At 44.8% G+C, this 17,130-nt stretch overlaps 1 protein-coding gene across 1 annotated transcript in view; it reads left to right on the top strand.

The window, feature by feature from the left end:
• The first annotated feature begins 789 nt into the window (after positions 1 to 789).
• SNX6 (sorting nexin 6) overlaps positions 790 to 17,130 on the top strand; it is a 70,934-nt gene continuing 54,593 nt past the window's right edge. The window contains exons 1-2 of the mRNA XM_039468860.2: positions 790 to 865; positions 1,022 to 1,069. Of these exons, the coding sequence (XP_039324794.1) occupies positions 860 to 865; positions 1,022 to 1,069 (54 nt within the window). The 5' untranslated portion in view covers positions 790 to 859. The remainder of the gene's footprint in view (positions 866 to 1,021; positions 1,070 to 17,130) is intronic.

The raw sequence follows: 17,130 nt of genomic DNA, 5'->3' as shown, positions 1-17,130 counted from the left end.
TCAATAGGGTTAAAGGCTTCTGGTCTGAACAGCCAGCCGTGCCTTAACTGAATGCAAGCTCAGGAACGTGTGTGTGTGTGTGTGTGTGTGTGTGTGTGTGTGTGTGTGTGTGTGTGTGTATGAGAGAGAGAGAGAGAGAGAGAGAGAGAGAGAGGAAGGAATGATTTTTTTTTTAAACAATCCCCAAATTCTAGGATTAAGATAATTCTAGGATTAAGACTGTTAGTTTAAATGCCTGTGGCTCCCGTGTGACGCTAACCAGCTGTACAGTTAAGAGTAGGTGTGGGGAAATGTCTTTGAACAAAGGAAAGGAATATTCTTGTAATGAGAACAGCTCATTTTTATAGCTCGCAACCATTAGTGCCCCAAACTCTGAGGTAGTTATTATCTCGCCAGCAGTAAAAGCTTGATTATCGTTCCTGATTAAGACCTTCCATAGGCAAAATGATATTAATTGTGATTAATTATCTTGTGGCATAATACAAAGACTAGAGATGTAGTGTGGCTTCCGGAGGGCGCCTGCATCGTTTTTTCTCTGGAGCCCTTGGGGCAGGGGAACTGGAGAGCTCCCTAGGTGGCTTTCAGCCCTTCCCAGGTCAGAGCATGCCAGCTACGACGTGCCCCCTGCCATGAGGTCTGGGTCTTCAGGTTCTCCCTGACTTCAGTGCTTTGATCTTGGACGGACGGCCCTGTTATCCTTCCTCGCTCACAGACTCCAGCCTTCTGCTCCGGGGAGGGGGCGGGACCGCCATAGGCCCCGCCCCTTCGTCTCCGCTCGCCCCGCCCCCGCGCGCGGTCGCCAGCGCCCTCCGGCAGCTGGGGGACGCGCGCCTGCGCCGGTCCTCGCTTCGGAGCAGCCATGATGGTGGGTGTTCTCCGCGGCGCCGAGCCCCGGGCGCGCGGTGGGGGCGGCGGGCGCGGGGCGGGCGCGGGGACCGCGCCAGCCTGGCACTAATGTCTTCCTTTGTGTCTCCCCCATTTCATCCTTTTCCCCGGCGCGTCGGGCCCGCCGACCCCGCAGGAAGGCCTGGACGACGGCCCCGACTTCCTCTCGGAAGAGGACCGCGGAGTAAGTTCTGCCTTCCTTTGGTTCCCGGGATCCTCCCTCCCCAGCCTAGGTCTCCGGGTGTGGTACGGGGAGGGGTCCCCAGCCGCGCGTCGCTCCCTCCCGGTAGTCCTCCTTTCAATTTCCTGGCTGCACCGCGCCCCACCCTCCTGCAGTCCTTCCTCCCTGAGGGCCGCTCGTTCGGATTCCCGTGGACCCACGGCAGCTTTCTTGTCCTCCGCCGCGGCTCGGGCCCTCCAGTGGACCTCCACCCCCACCTGGGGCGGGGTGCAGGTGGCGAAGTGGAAGTGGAGGCGGGAGCTAGAACGCCCCCTTCCTCCATCCCCACTTTGGGGCCATGAAAGCCCGTTCTCGGACCTTCCGGCAGCACCCTCAATTTTCTCCCAGTGTGGACATCTCGAACTTGCTCCTACCCATCCTTCTCTCTTTCTCAAATATAGCACAGGTTTAGTCTACATTACCATTTTGCAAGGATTTTTACAGTAGCCGAATCAACTCCTGTCCAGTGCCCTACTAGATAATGCAAAGTGTGGGTACCCCACGGTATCTTTACTTTTTCTAATATCCAAGAAATCCTGTTTTTGGCAGGATTCCCTTGGTGTTTTATTCCCCCTTAGTTTCTTTGAGATATGTTAGTAAATAATATTATTTAAGGCATACATCATATTTTAATACACGAGTACATTGTGAAATGAGTACTACAGTCAATCTAACATGTCCATCACCTCACCTGGTTACCAGTTTTTTTGTGAGAATATTAGAGATCTAAGCAGATTTCAAATATGTACCATTTGACCGAGATCTACGCCTTCCCCCCACCCCCACACCCCGCCAAACCCTTGGTAACCTCCATTCTACCCTTGGTGTCCTGAGGTTAGTTGCATTCTACTTCAGAAAAAGCCTTCTGGGCTCTGATTCCTCCCTCCCACCCCACTCCCAACCCCTTTTTCTTTGGCTGAGGGGTGGTAATCTTTATAGTACCTTGTACAAGTGAGCACTTGGAAAATATTGGTATGTGATAATTGCCATTCAGCAAGGTTCCATGGTTCCTTCACATTTAACGGCCTGCACTTCAGTTTTTCCTTTTGCTTTTTCTTATCAGTCTTAATGTGACAGAGGCATTTGTGAGTGCATATTTGGTAGGTGATAAAATGTTGTGGGATGTTATTGTTGTTTGTAATAACAGATGAGGTAGTTAGTATGAACTGATGACTTCTATAAAGCTTGTATTTATTTATTTGGTTTTATGAGACAGCATCTCCTGTGGCCCAGGCTGGAGTGCAGTGGCATGATTATATAGCTCACTGCAGCGTTGACCTCCTGGGCTTAAGTGATCCTCCCACCTCAGCCTCCCAAGTAGCTGGGACTACTGGCACGGGCCACCATGCCTAGCTCGGATTTTCGTTTGTTTGTTTGCTTGTTTATATAGAGACAGGGTCTCACCATATTGCCCAGGCCAGTGTCAAAGTCCTGGGCTTAAAGATCCTCCTGTCTCTGCCTTTCGAAGTGCTGGGATTATAGGCATGAGCCACTGTGCCTGGCTTTTAAATAGTAAGAAAGATGCAAAAGGTGCTTCATACTTTTATAAATTAATTTATTAGTGTAAACAAAAGCATTATTTAGAATTTCAGGTTAGAGCAAAAGCATCATATAGAATTACTAGCTGTTTTCTAAGATTATTAGTTTCAGCCGGGCACAGTGGCTCACACCAGTAATCCCAGCGTTTTGGGAGGCCGAGGCAAGATGATTGTTTGAGGCAGGAATTCAAGATCAGCCTGGGCAACATAGCAACACCTCATCTCTACCAAAAAGTTTTAAGGCTGAGCACAGTGGCTCACACCTGTAATCCCAACACTTAGGGAGTTTGAGGCAAGTGGATTACCTGAGTTCGAGACCAGCCTAACCAACATGGTGACACCCGTATCTCTCTTAAAAATACAAAAATTAGCTGGGTGTGGTGGCACATGCCTCTAATTCCAGTTACTCTGGAGGCTGAGGCCCAGAGAATTGCTTGAACCTGGGAGGTGGCGGTTTCAGTGAGCCAAGATTGTGCTGTCGCGCTCCAGCCTGGGCAACAAGGGCAAAACTGTTTCAAAAAAACAAACAAACAAATTTTTGTTTTTAAAACTTAGGCAAGCTTGGTGGTGTATGTCTGTAGTCTAGCTACTTGAGAGGCTGAGAGCTTGAGAGCAGTGAGCTATGGCTTGAGAGAGCCTGGGTGACAGAGTGAGACCCTGTCTCTAAAACAAAAAAAACTTATATTTTGGGTTTCAAAATAGGGGAAACTAGCAGAGTTACTTAGTGAAGTGAGATGAATGATTATAGCACAATTAAACTGATTTTTCTAAATATAAAGCATATGGCCTTTTTATTTAGATAACTTTGTGTCCTATTTTTATGATCTGCCAGCACAAACAGGATTTGCTTTCTTGTAGGATCTTACTAATAATGTTCAGTAAAAATATTAATTTTTGAGTATGTTGATGATGTGAATAGTATTTTTTGGTGAATATTTATATTCATGGCTTTATGCTATTAGGAAGATTTGATCATGGAACTGGAAGCACTTAAGTAATTTGTCCAGAAACTTTTTCATGTATTACAAAATTAAAGGAGTTGGAAGATAAAAGAGCATACCTGATTGAGATGTTCTTATAGAATTCTGTAGATTAAAATATTAATATGATAGTGGAAAAAAGTTATGAATTAGAATGCTTTTAGAACATCAGGATGGATATGTACGCTTGTCTAGTTCTTCCTTATTTTTGTCCGGTGGAACTGGGTGAATTGTAATATGTAGTTATAGGCAGGCACTGCATAATCAATGGTTCATTATATTCTCTGTCATCACTCCCCTAAAGCCTTTAATAGCCCCCTTTTTCTGATGAGAAATTCGAACTGCAGAGAAACTAAGTAGTCGAGGTTACACAGCAGTGAGTGAGAGAGCTGGACTTTAAACCACGTTTCTGACATCAGAGTCACTGCACGTTGTTTCTCAAAGTGACCTTGAAATTGAAATAATTGCATTGGAATTACCTGGGGCGTTCGAAAATCAAAATGAAAGTCTCTGTGTTTCACCTCCTCACTAAATCAGAATCTCTTAGGGTAGGGAATATTCAGTATTGAAAATGATGCCGGGCGCGGTGGCTCAAGCCTGTAATCCCAGCACTTTGGGAGGCCGAGGCGGGTGGATCACAAGGTCGAGAGATCGAGACCATCCTGGTCAACATGGTGAAACTCCGTCTCTACTAAAAATACAAAAAATTAGCTGGGCATGGTGGCGCGTGCCTATAATCCCAGCTACTTAGGAGGCTGAGGCTGGAGAATTGCCTGAACCCAGGAGGCGGAGGTTGCGGTGAGCCGAGATCGCGCCATTGCACTCCAGCCTGGGTAACAAGAGCGAAACTCCGTCTCAAAAAAAAAAAAAAAAAAAAAAAAAAGAAAATGGTTAGTCACACTTAGATCTCTTCAGCTCCACCTCTATATAAGGGCAGATAACTGCTTTTTTATTTTATTTTTATTTTTTCAAGACAGAGTCTCACTCTGTCGCCCAGGCTGGAGTGCAGTGGCGCAGTCGTGGCTCACTGAAACCTCTTTCTCCTGGGTACAATCATTTCTCCTGTCTCAGCCTCTCTGGTAGCTGGGACTAGGACTACAGGTGCATGCCACCACACTCAGCTGATTTTTGTATTTAGTAGAGACAGGGTTTCACCGTATTGGTCAGGCTGGTCTCAAACTCCTGACCTCAAGTGGTCTGCCCGCCTCAGCCTCCCAGAGTTCTGGGAGTACAGGCGTGACCCACCACAGCCAGCTGATAACTGCTTTTTTTTTTTTTTTCCTCTCTCTCTCTCTTTTTTTTTTTAAAGGAGTCTCTGTTGGCAGGCTAGAGTGCACAGGCACAACCCCAGCTCACTGCAGCCTCCTTCTCCCAGGTTCAAGTGATTCTCCTGCCTCAGTCTCCTGAGTAGCTGGGACTACAGGTGCATGCTACCACACCCAGCTAATTTTTGTATTTTTAATAGAGACAGGGTTTCACCATATTGGTCAGGATGGTCTTGATTTCTTGATCTTGTGATCCACCTGCCTTGCCTCCCAAAGTACTGGGATTACAGGCGAGCACCACCATGCCCAGCTGATAACTGCTTTTTTAACAAGCGCCCAACGAGTGAGTTTGTGCGCTGAAATTTGATTACTGCTGCACAAAGTTATCCTGCTGTTTCCTCATTTCAGGAACAGAAATATCTGGCCTGTTTAAATTTCCTTACATTGTATTTGTCCTGATAGAAATAGATTGCCATAATTAGAACTTTTAGGCATTGCATTTTTAGTTTAGATCATCTTGTTGAACTTTTAAGAAAGGGAGTCTTGGGCCGGGCGTGGTGGCTCAAGCCTGTAATCCCAGCACTTTGGGAGGCCGAGGTGGGTGGATCACGAGGTCGAGAGATCGAGACCATCCTGGTCAATGTGGTGAAACCTCGTCTCTACTAAAAATACAAAAAATTAGCTGGGCATGGTGGCATGTGCCTGTGATCCCAGCTACTCAGGAGGCTGAGGCAGGAGAATTGCTTGAACCCAGGAGGCGGAGGTTGCGGTGAGCGGAGATCGCGCCATTGCACTTCAGCCTGAGTAACAAGAGCGAAACTCCGTCTCAAAAAAAAAAAAAAAAAAGAAAGGGAGTCTTAGGCCAGACTCGGTGGCTCACGCCTGTAATCCCAGCACTGTGGGAGGCCGAGGCGGGTGGATCACCTGAGGTCAGGAGTTCTAGATCAGCCTAACCAGCATGGAGAAACCCCATCTCTACTAAAAATACAAAGTTAGCCAGGTGTGGTGGTGCATGCCTGTAATCCCAGCTACTCAGGAGGCTGAGGCAGGAGAATTGCTTGAACCCGGGAGGCAGAGGTTGTGGTGAGCTGAGACCGCACCATTGCACTCCAGCCTGGGTAACAAAAGCAAAACTTCGTCTCAGAAAAAAAAAAAAAAAAAAAAATGGGGGAGGGAAGTCTTGGCTGGATGTCGTGGCTCATGCCTATAATCCCAGCACTTTGGGAGGCTGAGGCGGGCAGATCATGAGGTCAGGAGTTCGAGGCCAGCCTGGCCAACTAGTGAAACCCATCTCTACTAAAAATACAAAAAATTAGCTGGGTGTGGTGGCAGGTGTCTATAATCCTAGCTACTCAGGAGGCTGAGGCAGGAGAATCGCTTGAACCCAGGAGGCAGAGGTTGCAGTGAGCCGAGATCACACCATTGCACTCCAGCCTGGGTGACAGTATAAGACTCCATCTCAAAAAAAAAAAAAAAGCCGGGCGCGGTGGCTCAAGCCTGTAATCCCAGCACTTTGGGAGGCCGAGGCGGGTGGATCACGAGGTCGAGAGATCAAGACCATCCTGGTCAACATGATGAAACCCCATCTCTACTGAAAATACAAAAAATTAGCTGGGCATGGTGGCGCGTGCCTGTAGTCCCAGCTACTCAGGAGGCTGAGGCAGGAGAATTGCTTGAACCCAGGAGGCGGAGGTTGCGGTTAGCCGAGATCGTGCCATTGCACTCCAGCCTGGGTAACAAGAGCGACACTCTGTCTCAAAAAAAAAAAAAAAAAAAAGAAGTGATAGAGAAAAAGCATGAAGTACATATTGATATGATTTACAAAGGGGGCAGCACATTCAAAAATAATAACTAGCATTTCATATAAAGCAGCAAGTAAGCAAAATTAATGTCATTGTTTTTAAATAAATCTTTAAGCAGCTGTACATTTTCATTATGATACTTAGATTAGAGCAGAATCTTACTGCCCTAAGAACATATTGTTTTGGCCTGGCAGGTGGCTTATGCATGATTAATCCCAGCACTTTGGGAGGCCAAGGTGGGCAGATTACCTGAGGTCAGTAGTTCAAGACCAGCGTGGCCAATATGGTGAAACCCTGTCTCTACTAAAAATACCAAAATTATCCTGGTGTGGTGGCTGGTGCCTGTAATCCCAGCTACTTGGGAGGCAGAGGCAGGAGAATTGCTTGAACCTGGGAAGCAGAGGTTGTAGTGAGGTGAGACTGCCGTTGCACTCTAGCCTGGGCGACGAACGAAAATCCATCTCAAAAAAAGAAAAGAAAAGAAAACATTGTTTTGTGAGAAATTTTAACAGCAGGCTTTAAGAATACATGGTGTTGAAAAATATTGGCCACATTTTGATCTCTTCAGCCCTACCTCTGTATAATAGGTTTTTCTCCCCTAAGTGAAGGACAGTAACATACTATTTAGTAAACAAATGAGTCCTTTGAACTGGACACACTTTTTTTCTGATGTGCTTGTTAAATGAGAACAGTGCATGCCAGAGTGATGGCATGATTCTCTTTGCATTTGATTTCAATCCTAGACAATATGTTTATTGTTTTCAAGAATTACTTTAGATGGAGTAACTGCTCGTTCTCCTGGACTCCTTGCCATGCTTCTCCCTCTATATTCCTTATCTTCATTAATAGTATCATTTTCCATTTGTGCAGGCAAGAAACCTCTGAGTCATATCCTTCATCTTTATATCAGAACAGTCATTGAGGGTAGTTAATTTCACCTTGGAAATGTTCACCCCACCTTTCATGTGCATGGTCCCATATAAACTCCTTGCTGCTACTTGCTTAGATTGTAGCAGTACCTATCCTTAGTCTCCGTCTTTAGTCTTTCTGCTTTCCAGTTCAGTCTTCAGATTACTTATATAGTTAAAATGATAAACCATATAGCACTGTTAGTCAAAAGGACTTCCTTGGGCTCCAGTTGTTACTGGAATAAGGTCCAAACTCCTTAGGCTAACATTCAACTCTGTTCATAACTTTCTGTGTCTGGCTTCATTTCCAAGCATCTCCTGCCTCCATATTCTAGTCTACTCCCCATTGCCCAAGCACCTCTACACTTGAATGTCTGTTTTACACATGGATTTCACTGTTTTTTTCCCCCAACCTTTTCTTGAAATTCAGCTTTTCAAGACTTGGCCTAGATGTTTGCAGTCTGTTTTGTACCTGCACACGTTTTAGCTTAAACACATTCCACATTTATTGATAATTACTTCACATAAAAATGTGACATATATTATGTTGGTTGAGGATTTAAAAGATGAATAAGACAAAGTTCCTACCTGAGACATATATCACTGTGTAGTGAAGGAGATAAAGTTACAGTCCCTTGCGATAAAGTGTATGGGAGTACAAAGTAAAGTGTTCAACTTTAGGGGAAGAGGTAGTAGTAAAGACATAATGATAATTACACACATAGCATTTACTGTATGTCAGGGCCTTTCCATATATTAATTCTCAAATCCCTATGAAATAGCAGATACTGTTCTTCCTATTTGGGAAAGGAAAACAGAGTTGCAGAGACATTAAATAACTTGCCAAGCCGGGCGCGGTGGCCCAAGCCTGTAATCCCAGCACTTTGGGAGGCCGAGGCGGGTGGATCACGAGGTCGAGAGATCGAGACCATCCTGGTCAACATGGTGAAACCCCGTCTCTACTAAAAATACAAAACATTAGCTGGGCATGGTGGCGCGTGCCTGTAATCCCAGCTACTCAGGAGGCTGAGGCAGGAGAATTGCCTGAACCCAGGAGGTGGAGGTTGCGGTGAGCCGAGATCGCGCCATTGCACTCCAGCCTGGGTAACAAGAGCGAAAATCCGTCTCAAAAAAAAAAACAAAAAAGAAAAAGAAAAACTTGCCCAAGGTCATACAGCCGGTAGGAGCTGTGGCTAAATGGGCAATCTAGCTCTAGGGCCTGGCTCTAACCACTGTGCTATTGGAGCACCTGTTCTTACTGGAGCAGAGGTTGCAAAGATATACACGGCTAGTACAGACAGAGTATATAGTGCATAGTGAAAGACTCCAGGCAGTGGGAAGTACTGAGGGATTTTAAACTAGGAAAGACATGCCCAGGCCGGGTGCAGTGGCTCATACCTGTAAGCCCTGCCCTTTGGGAGGCTGAGGCACAGGGATCACCTGAGGTCAGGGTTTTTGACACCAGCCTGGTCAACATGATGAAACCCCATCTCTACTAAAAAGAAAAAAATAATTAGCTGGATGTGGTGGTGGGCACCTGTAATCCCAGCTACTTAGGGGGCTGAGGCAGGAGAATCACTTGAACCCAGGAGGCGAGCTTGCAGTGAGCTGAGGTCGTGCCACTGCACTCCAGCCCAGGTGAGAAGAGTGAAACTCCATCTCAAAAAAAAGGAAAGCCATGCCCAGGTGAAAATAGCATTGTAGATTATTCTAATGTAGAGGGTAGATTGGTGCTTCCTTTCAGAAAGCAAAGAAACCAGTTAACAGGCTAATGCAACAGTCCAGATGAGAAATGAGGAAGGTAGAACTAAGGCAATCGAAGAGGGATGAAGGAAGGGATATAGTAAGGAGATGTTTAGGAGATAGAATTGACAGGACATAGTGACTGAGTAAGTACATGGGCTGGGCAAGGGAGAAGGAGAAAACATAGAATATAGGAAGGAAGAGAGCAGGGTTAGACATTAGATAGTAAGTCTGGTTACAGGTATGTTGGATTTAAAGTGCCGATGAGGCTTCTAACCCACCCCACCAAACTAGAATGTAAGATCTGTAAGTTGAGGGTTGTGTCTCTTCACTGCTGTCTCCCTAACATGTAGGACAGCGCTTGATACATTGAGGGCACTCAGTGGTTTAATAAGTGAATACATCCAGGTGGCTATGTCTAGTTGGTAACTTGAAATTCAAATTGGGAACTTAGAATAGAAGGTCTGAATTGGAGATACAATTATTTAGGAATTGTTAGTTGAGAATGGCTGATATTTCCAACATTAGATAGCACCCAAGGGAAACCAGCATTTAAGGATCAGACTAAAGATGATTGCTTAATGGGGCTGAGAAGGGTAGGAGGTGAATCGGAGGAAACTTCAAAAGTTGAGAGAGGCTGGTGCGGTAGCTCATGCCTATGATCCCAGCACTCTGAGAGGCTGAGGCAAGAGGATCACTTGAGCCCAGGAGTTTGAGACCAGTCTGGATTATGTAGTGAGATCCTGTCTCTATAAAAAAATAAAAATTAGCAGGGTGTGGTCACACCTGCCTTTTGTCCTAGCTACTTGGTAGGCTGAGGCAGGAAGATTGCTTGAGCATAGGAGTTTGAGGCTGTATAAGCTATGATTATACCACTGCCCTCCAGCCTGGGTGACAGAGTGAGACCCCTATCTCCAATTTTTTTTTTGTTTTTTTTTTTTAGGGAGAGTCTCACTTTATCACCCAGGTTGGAATACAGTGACACAATCTCAGCTCACTGCAACCTCTGCCTCCCAGATTCAAGCAATTTCTTGTGCCTTAGCTTCCTGAATAGCTGAGATTACAGGCATGTACCACCACGCCCAGCTAATTTTTGTGTTTTTAGTAGACACAGGGTTTGACCATGTTGCCCAGGCTGGTCTCAAACTCTTGGCCTCAAGTGATTCACTCACCTCAGCCTCCCAAAGTGCTGAGATTACAGGTGTGAGCCACCACGCCCCATCTCCAGTTTCAAAAATAATTTTTTAGAAGTTGAGATAATTTTAAGGAAGGAGGAGTCAGAATGATACCAAGGCAGAATACTGCAGAGAGGCCAAGAAGACTGAAAAGTATCATTGATTTGGAAATTAGGTACTCATTTAAAGGGTTTTGTTTTTGTTCTTTGAGATGGTCTTGCTCTGTTTCCCAGGCCGGCATGCAGTGGCACCATCACAGCTCATTGCAGCCTCGACCTCCTGGGGCTCAAGTGATCCTCCCACTTCAGCATCCCAAGTAGCTGGGACTGCAGGCATGCACCACCACGACCAGTTGTGAGCCAAAATTTATTTGTAAAAAGGTTTGTTGGTGGGCCTGAAAGAATAAAACAGCTGCTGGCATTTATTTCTATGGGCTGAAGGAGGCAAGGTCACTTGTTGAGGGTGGGGTGTAATGTGGTAGGAAAAGTTGGAATTGTTTCTGCAGGGAATTAAAAGAGAGCTGAGCAGAGTTGTTCAGGGCTGGACTGCTGAGTGATTTTAAGAGCATATGCAAAAAATAAAATAAAAAATTTAAAATGACAAGAGAAAGAAAAAAGAGCTTATGCAGTTTGGAGACCATTAATTTGAAGTGGAACAGTACAAACAATGGTGACTTTTCTCTAGCGATACTCAGTAACTCAAATGTAAAAGTTGAAGATGATATTGGTCTTGAGGCCAGGTGACTCATGCTGGGGGAGCTAAGGCAGGAGGATCACTTCAGCCCAGGAGTTCAAGACCAGCCTGGGCAACATAGTGAGACTTCGCCTGTATTAAAAAAATTAATAAAATAAAAGATAAATAGATCCTGAGTATGGGAATTTGTAAGCCAGATATGGTAAAAGAGCAATGGGAGTTGAAGGGACCAGCAGGAAAGATACTGGAGTGGCATATTGTGGAGTGGATTGGAAAAGGAGTAAAGCAGAGAGAATGCCGATAGACTGGAAATAAATGGAAAGGTCACAGCACTGGAGGGGTTGATGGGGTCAAACTTAACTTGTGGTAAAAGTGGTGGGGAGAAGCAGCTAATTTTGTATTATATTACATAAAGTTAATTGTCTTCCTCATTGCGAACAGATTTCTTGAAGACAGGGCTTTTTGTTCACTTTAAATCTTTCATAATACCTGGGACAGTTGTTTGCATATAAGTGCTGAAAAAAAGTTGATTAAATAACTGAATATTACTGTATTGCCTAGAGAGTCAGCTCTTGGGTTTTTTTTTTTTTTTTTTTTTTTTAGACAGAGTCTTGTTCTGTAACCAAGGCTAGAGTGCAGTGGTGTGATCTCAGCTCACCGAAGCCTCTGCCCCCTGGGTTCAAGTGATTGTTCTACCTCAGCCTCCCCAGTAGCTGGGACTACAGGCATGCACCACCGTGCTCAGCTAATTTTTGTATTTTTAGTAGAGACAGGGTTTCATCATGGTTGGCAAGCCTGGTCTCAAACTCCTGACCTCAAGTGATCACCACCTCAGCCTTCCATTGGTATTACTCAAGTAATTTTTTGTTGTTTCTGGTATGAAGTGTGAGAGAAAATCTGATATTAAATATCAATTTCTAGAAAATATGTGTATTATCAACCACTGATTTTGACTGCTGGGTATGGAGGACATACATTAGTGATGGAAATGATGTATTACAGGACTTCCAAAATCCCAACTGTGCTAGGAGTTAAATAGGTAGGAAATTTGACCTGAATAATGAGCTTAATCAAATTTGCTTCTTTCTTTGTTTTTTTTTTGAGATGGAGTCTTGCCCTATCACTCAGGCTGGAGTGTAATGGCATGATCTCAGCTCTCTGCAACCTCTGCCTTCCGGGTTCAAATGATTCTCCTGCCTCAGCCTCCCTAATAGTTGGGATTGCAGGCGCCGGACACCACATCTAGCTAATTTTTGTATTTGTAGTAGAGATGGCGTTTTACCATGTTGGCCAGACTGGTCTCAACTCCTGACCTCATGCCTGCCTCAGCCTCCCAAAGTGCTGGGATTATAGGCATGAGCCACGGTGCTCAGCCAATCAAATTTATTTCTATCGTGGGGTTTTTCATTGATTGTGCTATAATTAACTGGAAATAGTTTTGTAGTCCAGTTACGGTTATCACTTTTCTTTTTTCCTCTTCCTTCCTTTACATTCCACAAATATTTGTTGAGAACCATCATTGGGAGTATAGCAGTGAACAAACCAGACAAAAATCTATGTCTTCATGGAGCTGAATTACAGTCATAAAGAGACATTTTAAAAAAGTAAAGTATATTAGGTTTTGAATAAGCGTTAGGAAGAAAAATGAGGGAGAAGTAGGGATTTTTGTGCCAGGAAGGGAGGGTGGTTTAAGCTTTACTTTTAGATAGGGTAGCTAGGAAAGGCTTGCTGAGGACGACTTGAGGACTTGAAGGATGTGAGCTGTGCAGATAGATATCTGGGGGCAGAGTGTTCCAGGCAGAGGGAACCAGTGGGTACAGACTCCCTGAGACAGCAGCATATTTGTGTGTTCAAAAAACAAGGAGAGCCAGGCGCAGTGGCTCATGCCTGTAACCCCAGCACTTTAGGAGACCGAGGTGGGTGGGTCACCTGAGGTCAAGAGGTCAATACCAGCCCGGTCAACATGGTGAAACCCTGTCTCTACTAAAAATACAAAAATTAGCTGGGTGTGGTGATGCATGTCTGTGATCCCAACTGCTTGGGAGGCTGAGGCAGGAGAATTGCTTGAACCCGGGAGGCAGAGGTTGCAGTGAGCCGATATTGTGCCACTGCACTCCAACCCGAGGGACAGAGTGAGACTCTGTCTCACAAAAAAAAAAAAAAAGGAGGCCATATGGCAGGACTATAGTGAACCAGAGGAGTGGTAAATTAGATGATATCAGATGGAGATTTTATAGTGCGTGGTAGGCCACTGTAAGATGTTCAGCTTTCTTCAAGTGGAAACTCGTTACAGAGGAATAATTTCTAGTTTAATGATACCATAATGGTGGCTCTATAGAGAATACATTTATGAGGGGCAAATTTAGGGAATTTATGCGGGACAAGGGCTGAAATAAGAGATCAATTGGGAGACTATTGTAAGTCATTTTCTTCCTCTTTGCCCCATCCCATCCACTTGTCCATCTCTCTACATTTGCTTTTCTGGGAAAATATGAACAACTGACTTTTTAGGGATGTTCTAAGCTACATACTTTGTAGTACACTAGTCAGTATAGTAATAGTAGTAAATGTCTTCCTAAGTCTTTCTTTTTTTTGAGACAGGTTTTACTTTGTCACCTAGGCTGGAGTACAGTAGCACAATCACAGCTCACTGTAGCCTCAGCCTCCTGAGTAGCTGGAACTACAGTGTGCACCACTACACTCAGCTAATTTTTAAATTTGTGGAGATGAGATCTCACTATGTTGCCCATGCTGGTCTCGAACTCCTGGCCACAAGTGATCCTTCCACCTTGGCCTCTCAAAGTACTGGGATTACAGGCATGAGCTACCGTACCTGGCCTTTTACTAAGTAATTACATATGGAACAACAGGTAGGGGTCTTTAAATTATTCCTCTAATGATACTACATTTATGTGACTTTATCCATATTTTTTTTGTCATAATCTTTCTCTTGACCAGTGACACTACACTCCAGCCTAGGTGACAGAGTGAGACTCCGTCTCCAAAAAAAATAAGTAAATAAGGGAAACAGCGTATTTAGTATAGAAGGATAAGGAAACGAAAGAGAAAGAATCGTTTTAATAACTTGGAATAATCTTAAATTGGAAGAATAAATAACATCTTCTCAAATGTAGATATCTCTGAAAGGTCAGTGGTTTGAAAAAAAAATCTGAAAGCAAAAATATACATATAGATAAGAAATTTGTAAAACAGGGTCTTAACTGTGTTACCTAGACTGGAGTGCAGTGGTGCAGTCGTAACTTACTGCAACCTCAAACTCCTGGGCACAAATGATCTTCCTGCCTCAGCTTCCTGAGTAACAGGGACTACAAACATGTGCCACCATGCCCAGCTAACTTTCTTATTTTGTAGAGACAGGTCTCACCATGTTGCTGAGGCTGGTCTCAAACTCCTGGGCTCAAGCGGTCCTCCCGTCTTGGCCTCCCAAGGTGTAGGAATTCCAGGCATGAGCCACCTTGGCTGGCCTGGCAAAAATATTTTATATACACATTGAGAACAACATATTAACAACTGAGAGGAAATTTTGACAGAATGTAAAGTCAAGGAAATCCCTGAAAATGTCTACCGGTGTCTTCAGTTACAGATTTGAAGGCCCTTTGCCTGAAGATCCTGTTTCGATAGAGCTGGGATTCTGTTTCTGGTTTTGAGGGTTTTGCTACTACTCTTTTTTTTTTTTTGAGACAGGATTTCACCATATTAGGCTGGTCTTGAACTCCTGACTTCAGGTGATCTGCCCGCCTCGGCCTCCCAAAGTGTTGGGATTACAGGCGTGAGCTACCGCGCCCGGCCGGTTTTGAGGGTTTTTTGTGAGACAGAGTCTCACTTTGTTACACAGGCTGGAGTGCAGTGGCGCTTCTTGACAGATTATCTGGGGTCAGGAGTTCAAGATCAGCCTGGCCAACATTGTGAAACCCCATCTCTACTAAAAATACCAAAATTAGCCCAGCATGATGACACATACCTGTAGTCCCAGCTACTTGGAGGACTGAGGCAGGAGGATTGCTTGAACCCATGAGATTGAGGCTATAGTGTGTGTCATTTTGCTGGGCTTGGTTTTGTTTTTGTTACTGTTTTTGGTTTTTTTTAGGAACAGGGTTTTGCCATGTTGCCTCGGTTGGTCTTGAACTCCTGAGCTCAAGTGACCCAATTGTCTCAGCCTCCCAAAGTGTTAGGATTACAGGTGTGAGCTGCCACACCCAGCCAGATTCTATATCGACAAGCAAACCAGGTTGATTCTTACAGGATGTGTTTTGGAAATGCTAGACTAAGCAATGAAAACATAAGAAGTGGAAAAATGCCACAGTTAGTATTCTAAGAACTGATCCACCTGCCTCAGCCTCCCAAGTAGTTGGGATTATAGGCGACTGCCACCATGCCCAGCTAATTTTTATATTTTTAGCAGAGGCGGGGTTTCACCATCTTGCTCTGGCTACTCTTGAACTCCTGACCTCGTGATTCACCCACCTTGGCCTCCCGAAGTGCTGGGATTACAGGTGTGAGCTATCGCACCCAGCCTCTGCCTTTTATATATAAAGCTAACATGCGCTGGCCGGGTGTGGTGGCTGACACTTGTAATCCCAATACTTTGGGAGGCTGAGGCAGGTAGATCACCTGAAGTCAGGAGTTCAAGACCAGCCTGGCCAACATGGTGAAACCCCATCTCTACTAAAAATGCAAAAATTAAGCCAGGCACAGTGGCTCACGTTTGTAATCCCAGCACTTTGGAAGGCTGAAGTGGGTGCATTGCCTGAGGTCAGGAGTTCGAGACTGGCCAACATAGTGAAACCTCATTTCTATTAAAAATACAAAAAAAATTAGCAGGGCGTGTTGGCAGACCCCTGTAATCCCAGCTACTATGGAGGCTGAGGCAGGAAGAAGTGCTAGAACCCAGGAGGCAGAGGTTGCAGTGAGCCGAGATCACTTATTTGCATTCCAGCCTGGGCAACGAGCAAAAGTCCGTCATACAAAAAAAAGAAATAATAATAATTAGCTGTGGTTGTGTGCCCTTGTAGTCCTAGCTATTGGGAGATTGAGGCAGGAGAATCACTTGACTCTGGGAGGCCGAGGTTGTAGTGAGCTGAGATCGTGCCACTGCACTTCAGCCTAAGGGACAAAGTGAGACTTCATTTCAGAAAAGAAAAAAAAAAAAGATAACATGTGATTGCATTTAAGGCCCACCTGGATAATCCGTGATAATCTCAAAATCACCATCTCAAAATCCATAATTGAAAGACATCTGCAAAGTCCTTTATTGACATATAAGGTAACATTTATAGTTCCCTGGAATTTGGATATAGATACTTCCTGGGAGCCATTATTCAGCCTATCACAATAAACATCTTAAAAGTGGCCTGGCGCTGGGCGCGGTGGCTCACGCCTGTAATCCCAGCACTTTGGGAGGCCAAGGCAGGTGGATCATGAGGTCAAGAGATCGAGACCATCCTGGTCAACATGGTGAAAACCTGTCTCTACTAGAAATAAAAAAAATTAGCTGGGCATGGTGGCGCGTGCCTGTAATCCCAGCTACTCGGGAGGCTGAGGCAGGAGAATTGCCTGAACCCAGGAGGCGGAGGTTGTAGTGAGCCGGGATCGCACCATTGCACTCCAGCCTGGGTAACAAGAGCGAAACTCCGTCTCAAAAAATAAATAAATTAATTAATTAAATTAAAAAAAAAAAAAGTGGCCTGGCTGGGCTCAGTGGCTCGTGCATGTAATCCCAGCACTTTGGGAGGCCGAGGTGAAAGGATTGCTTGAGCTGAGGAGTTCAGGACCAGCCTGGGTGACATAGCTAGACCCTGTCTCTATTTTAAAATAAAAAAAATTTTAAAAAGGAAACAGGAAAAAAAAAAAATAGCCTGAATGTGATTTAAAAAAAAATAAACAGAGTTTTCTCTCTTTTC

This window comes from Saimiri boliviensis, chromosome 2, assembly GCF_048565385.1.
Source record: "Saimiri boliviensis isolate mSaiBol1 chromosome 2, mSaiBol1.pri, whole genome shotgun sequence".
Classification (NCBI taxonomy): Eukaryota; Metazoa; Chordata; class Mammalia; order Primates; family Cebidae; genus Saimiri; species Saimiri boliviensis.
The sequence above is the reverse complement of the archived record's forward strand: the minus strand, read 5'-3'. Positions and strand labels throughout refer to the sequence as shown.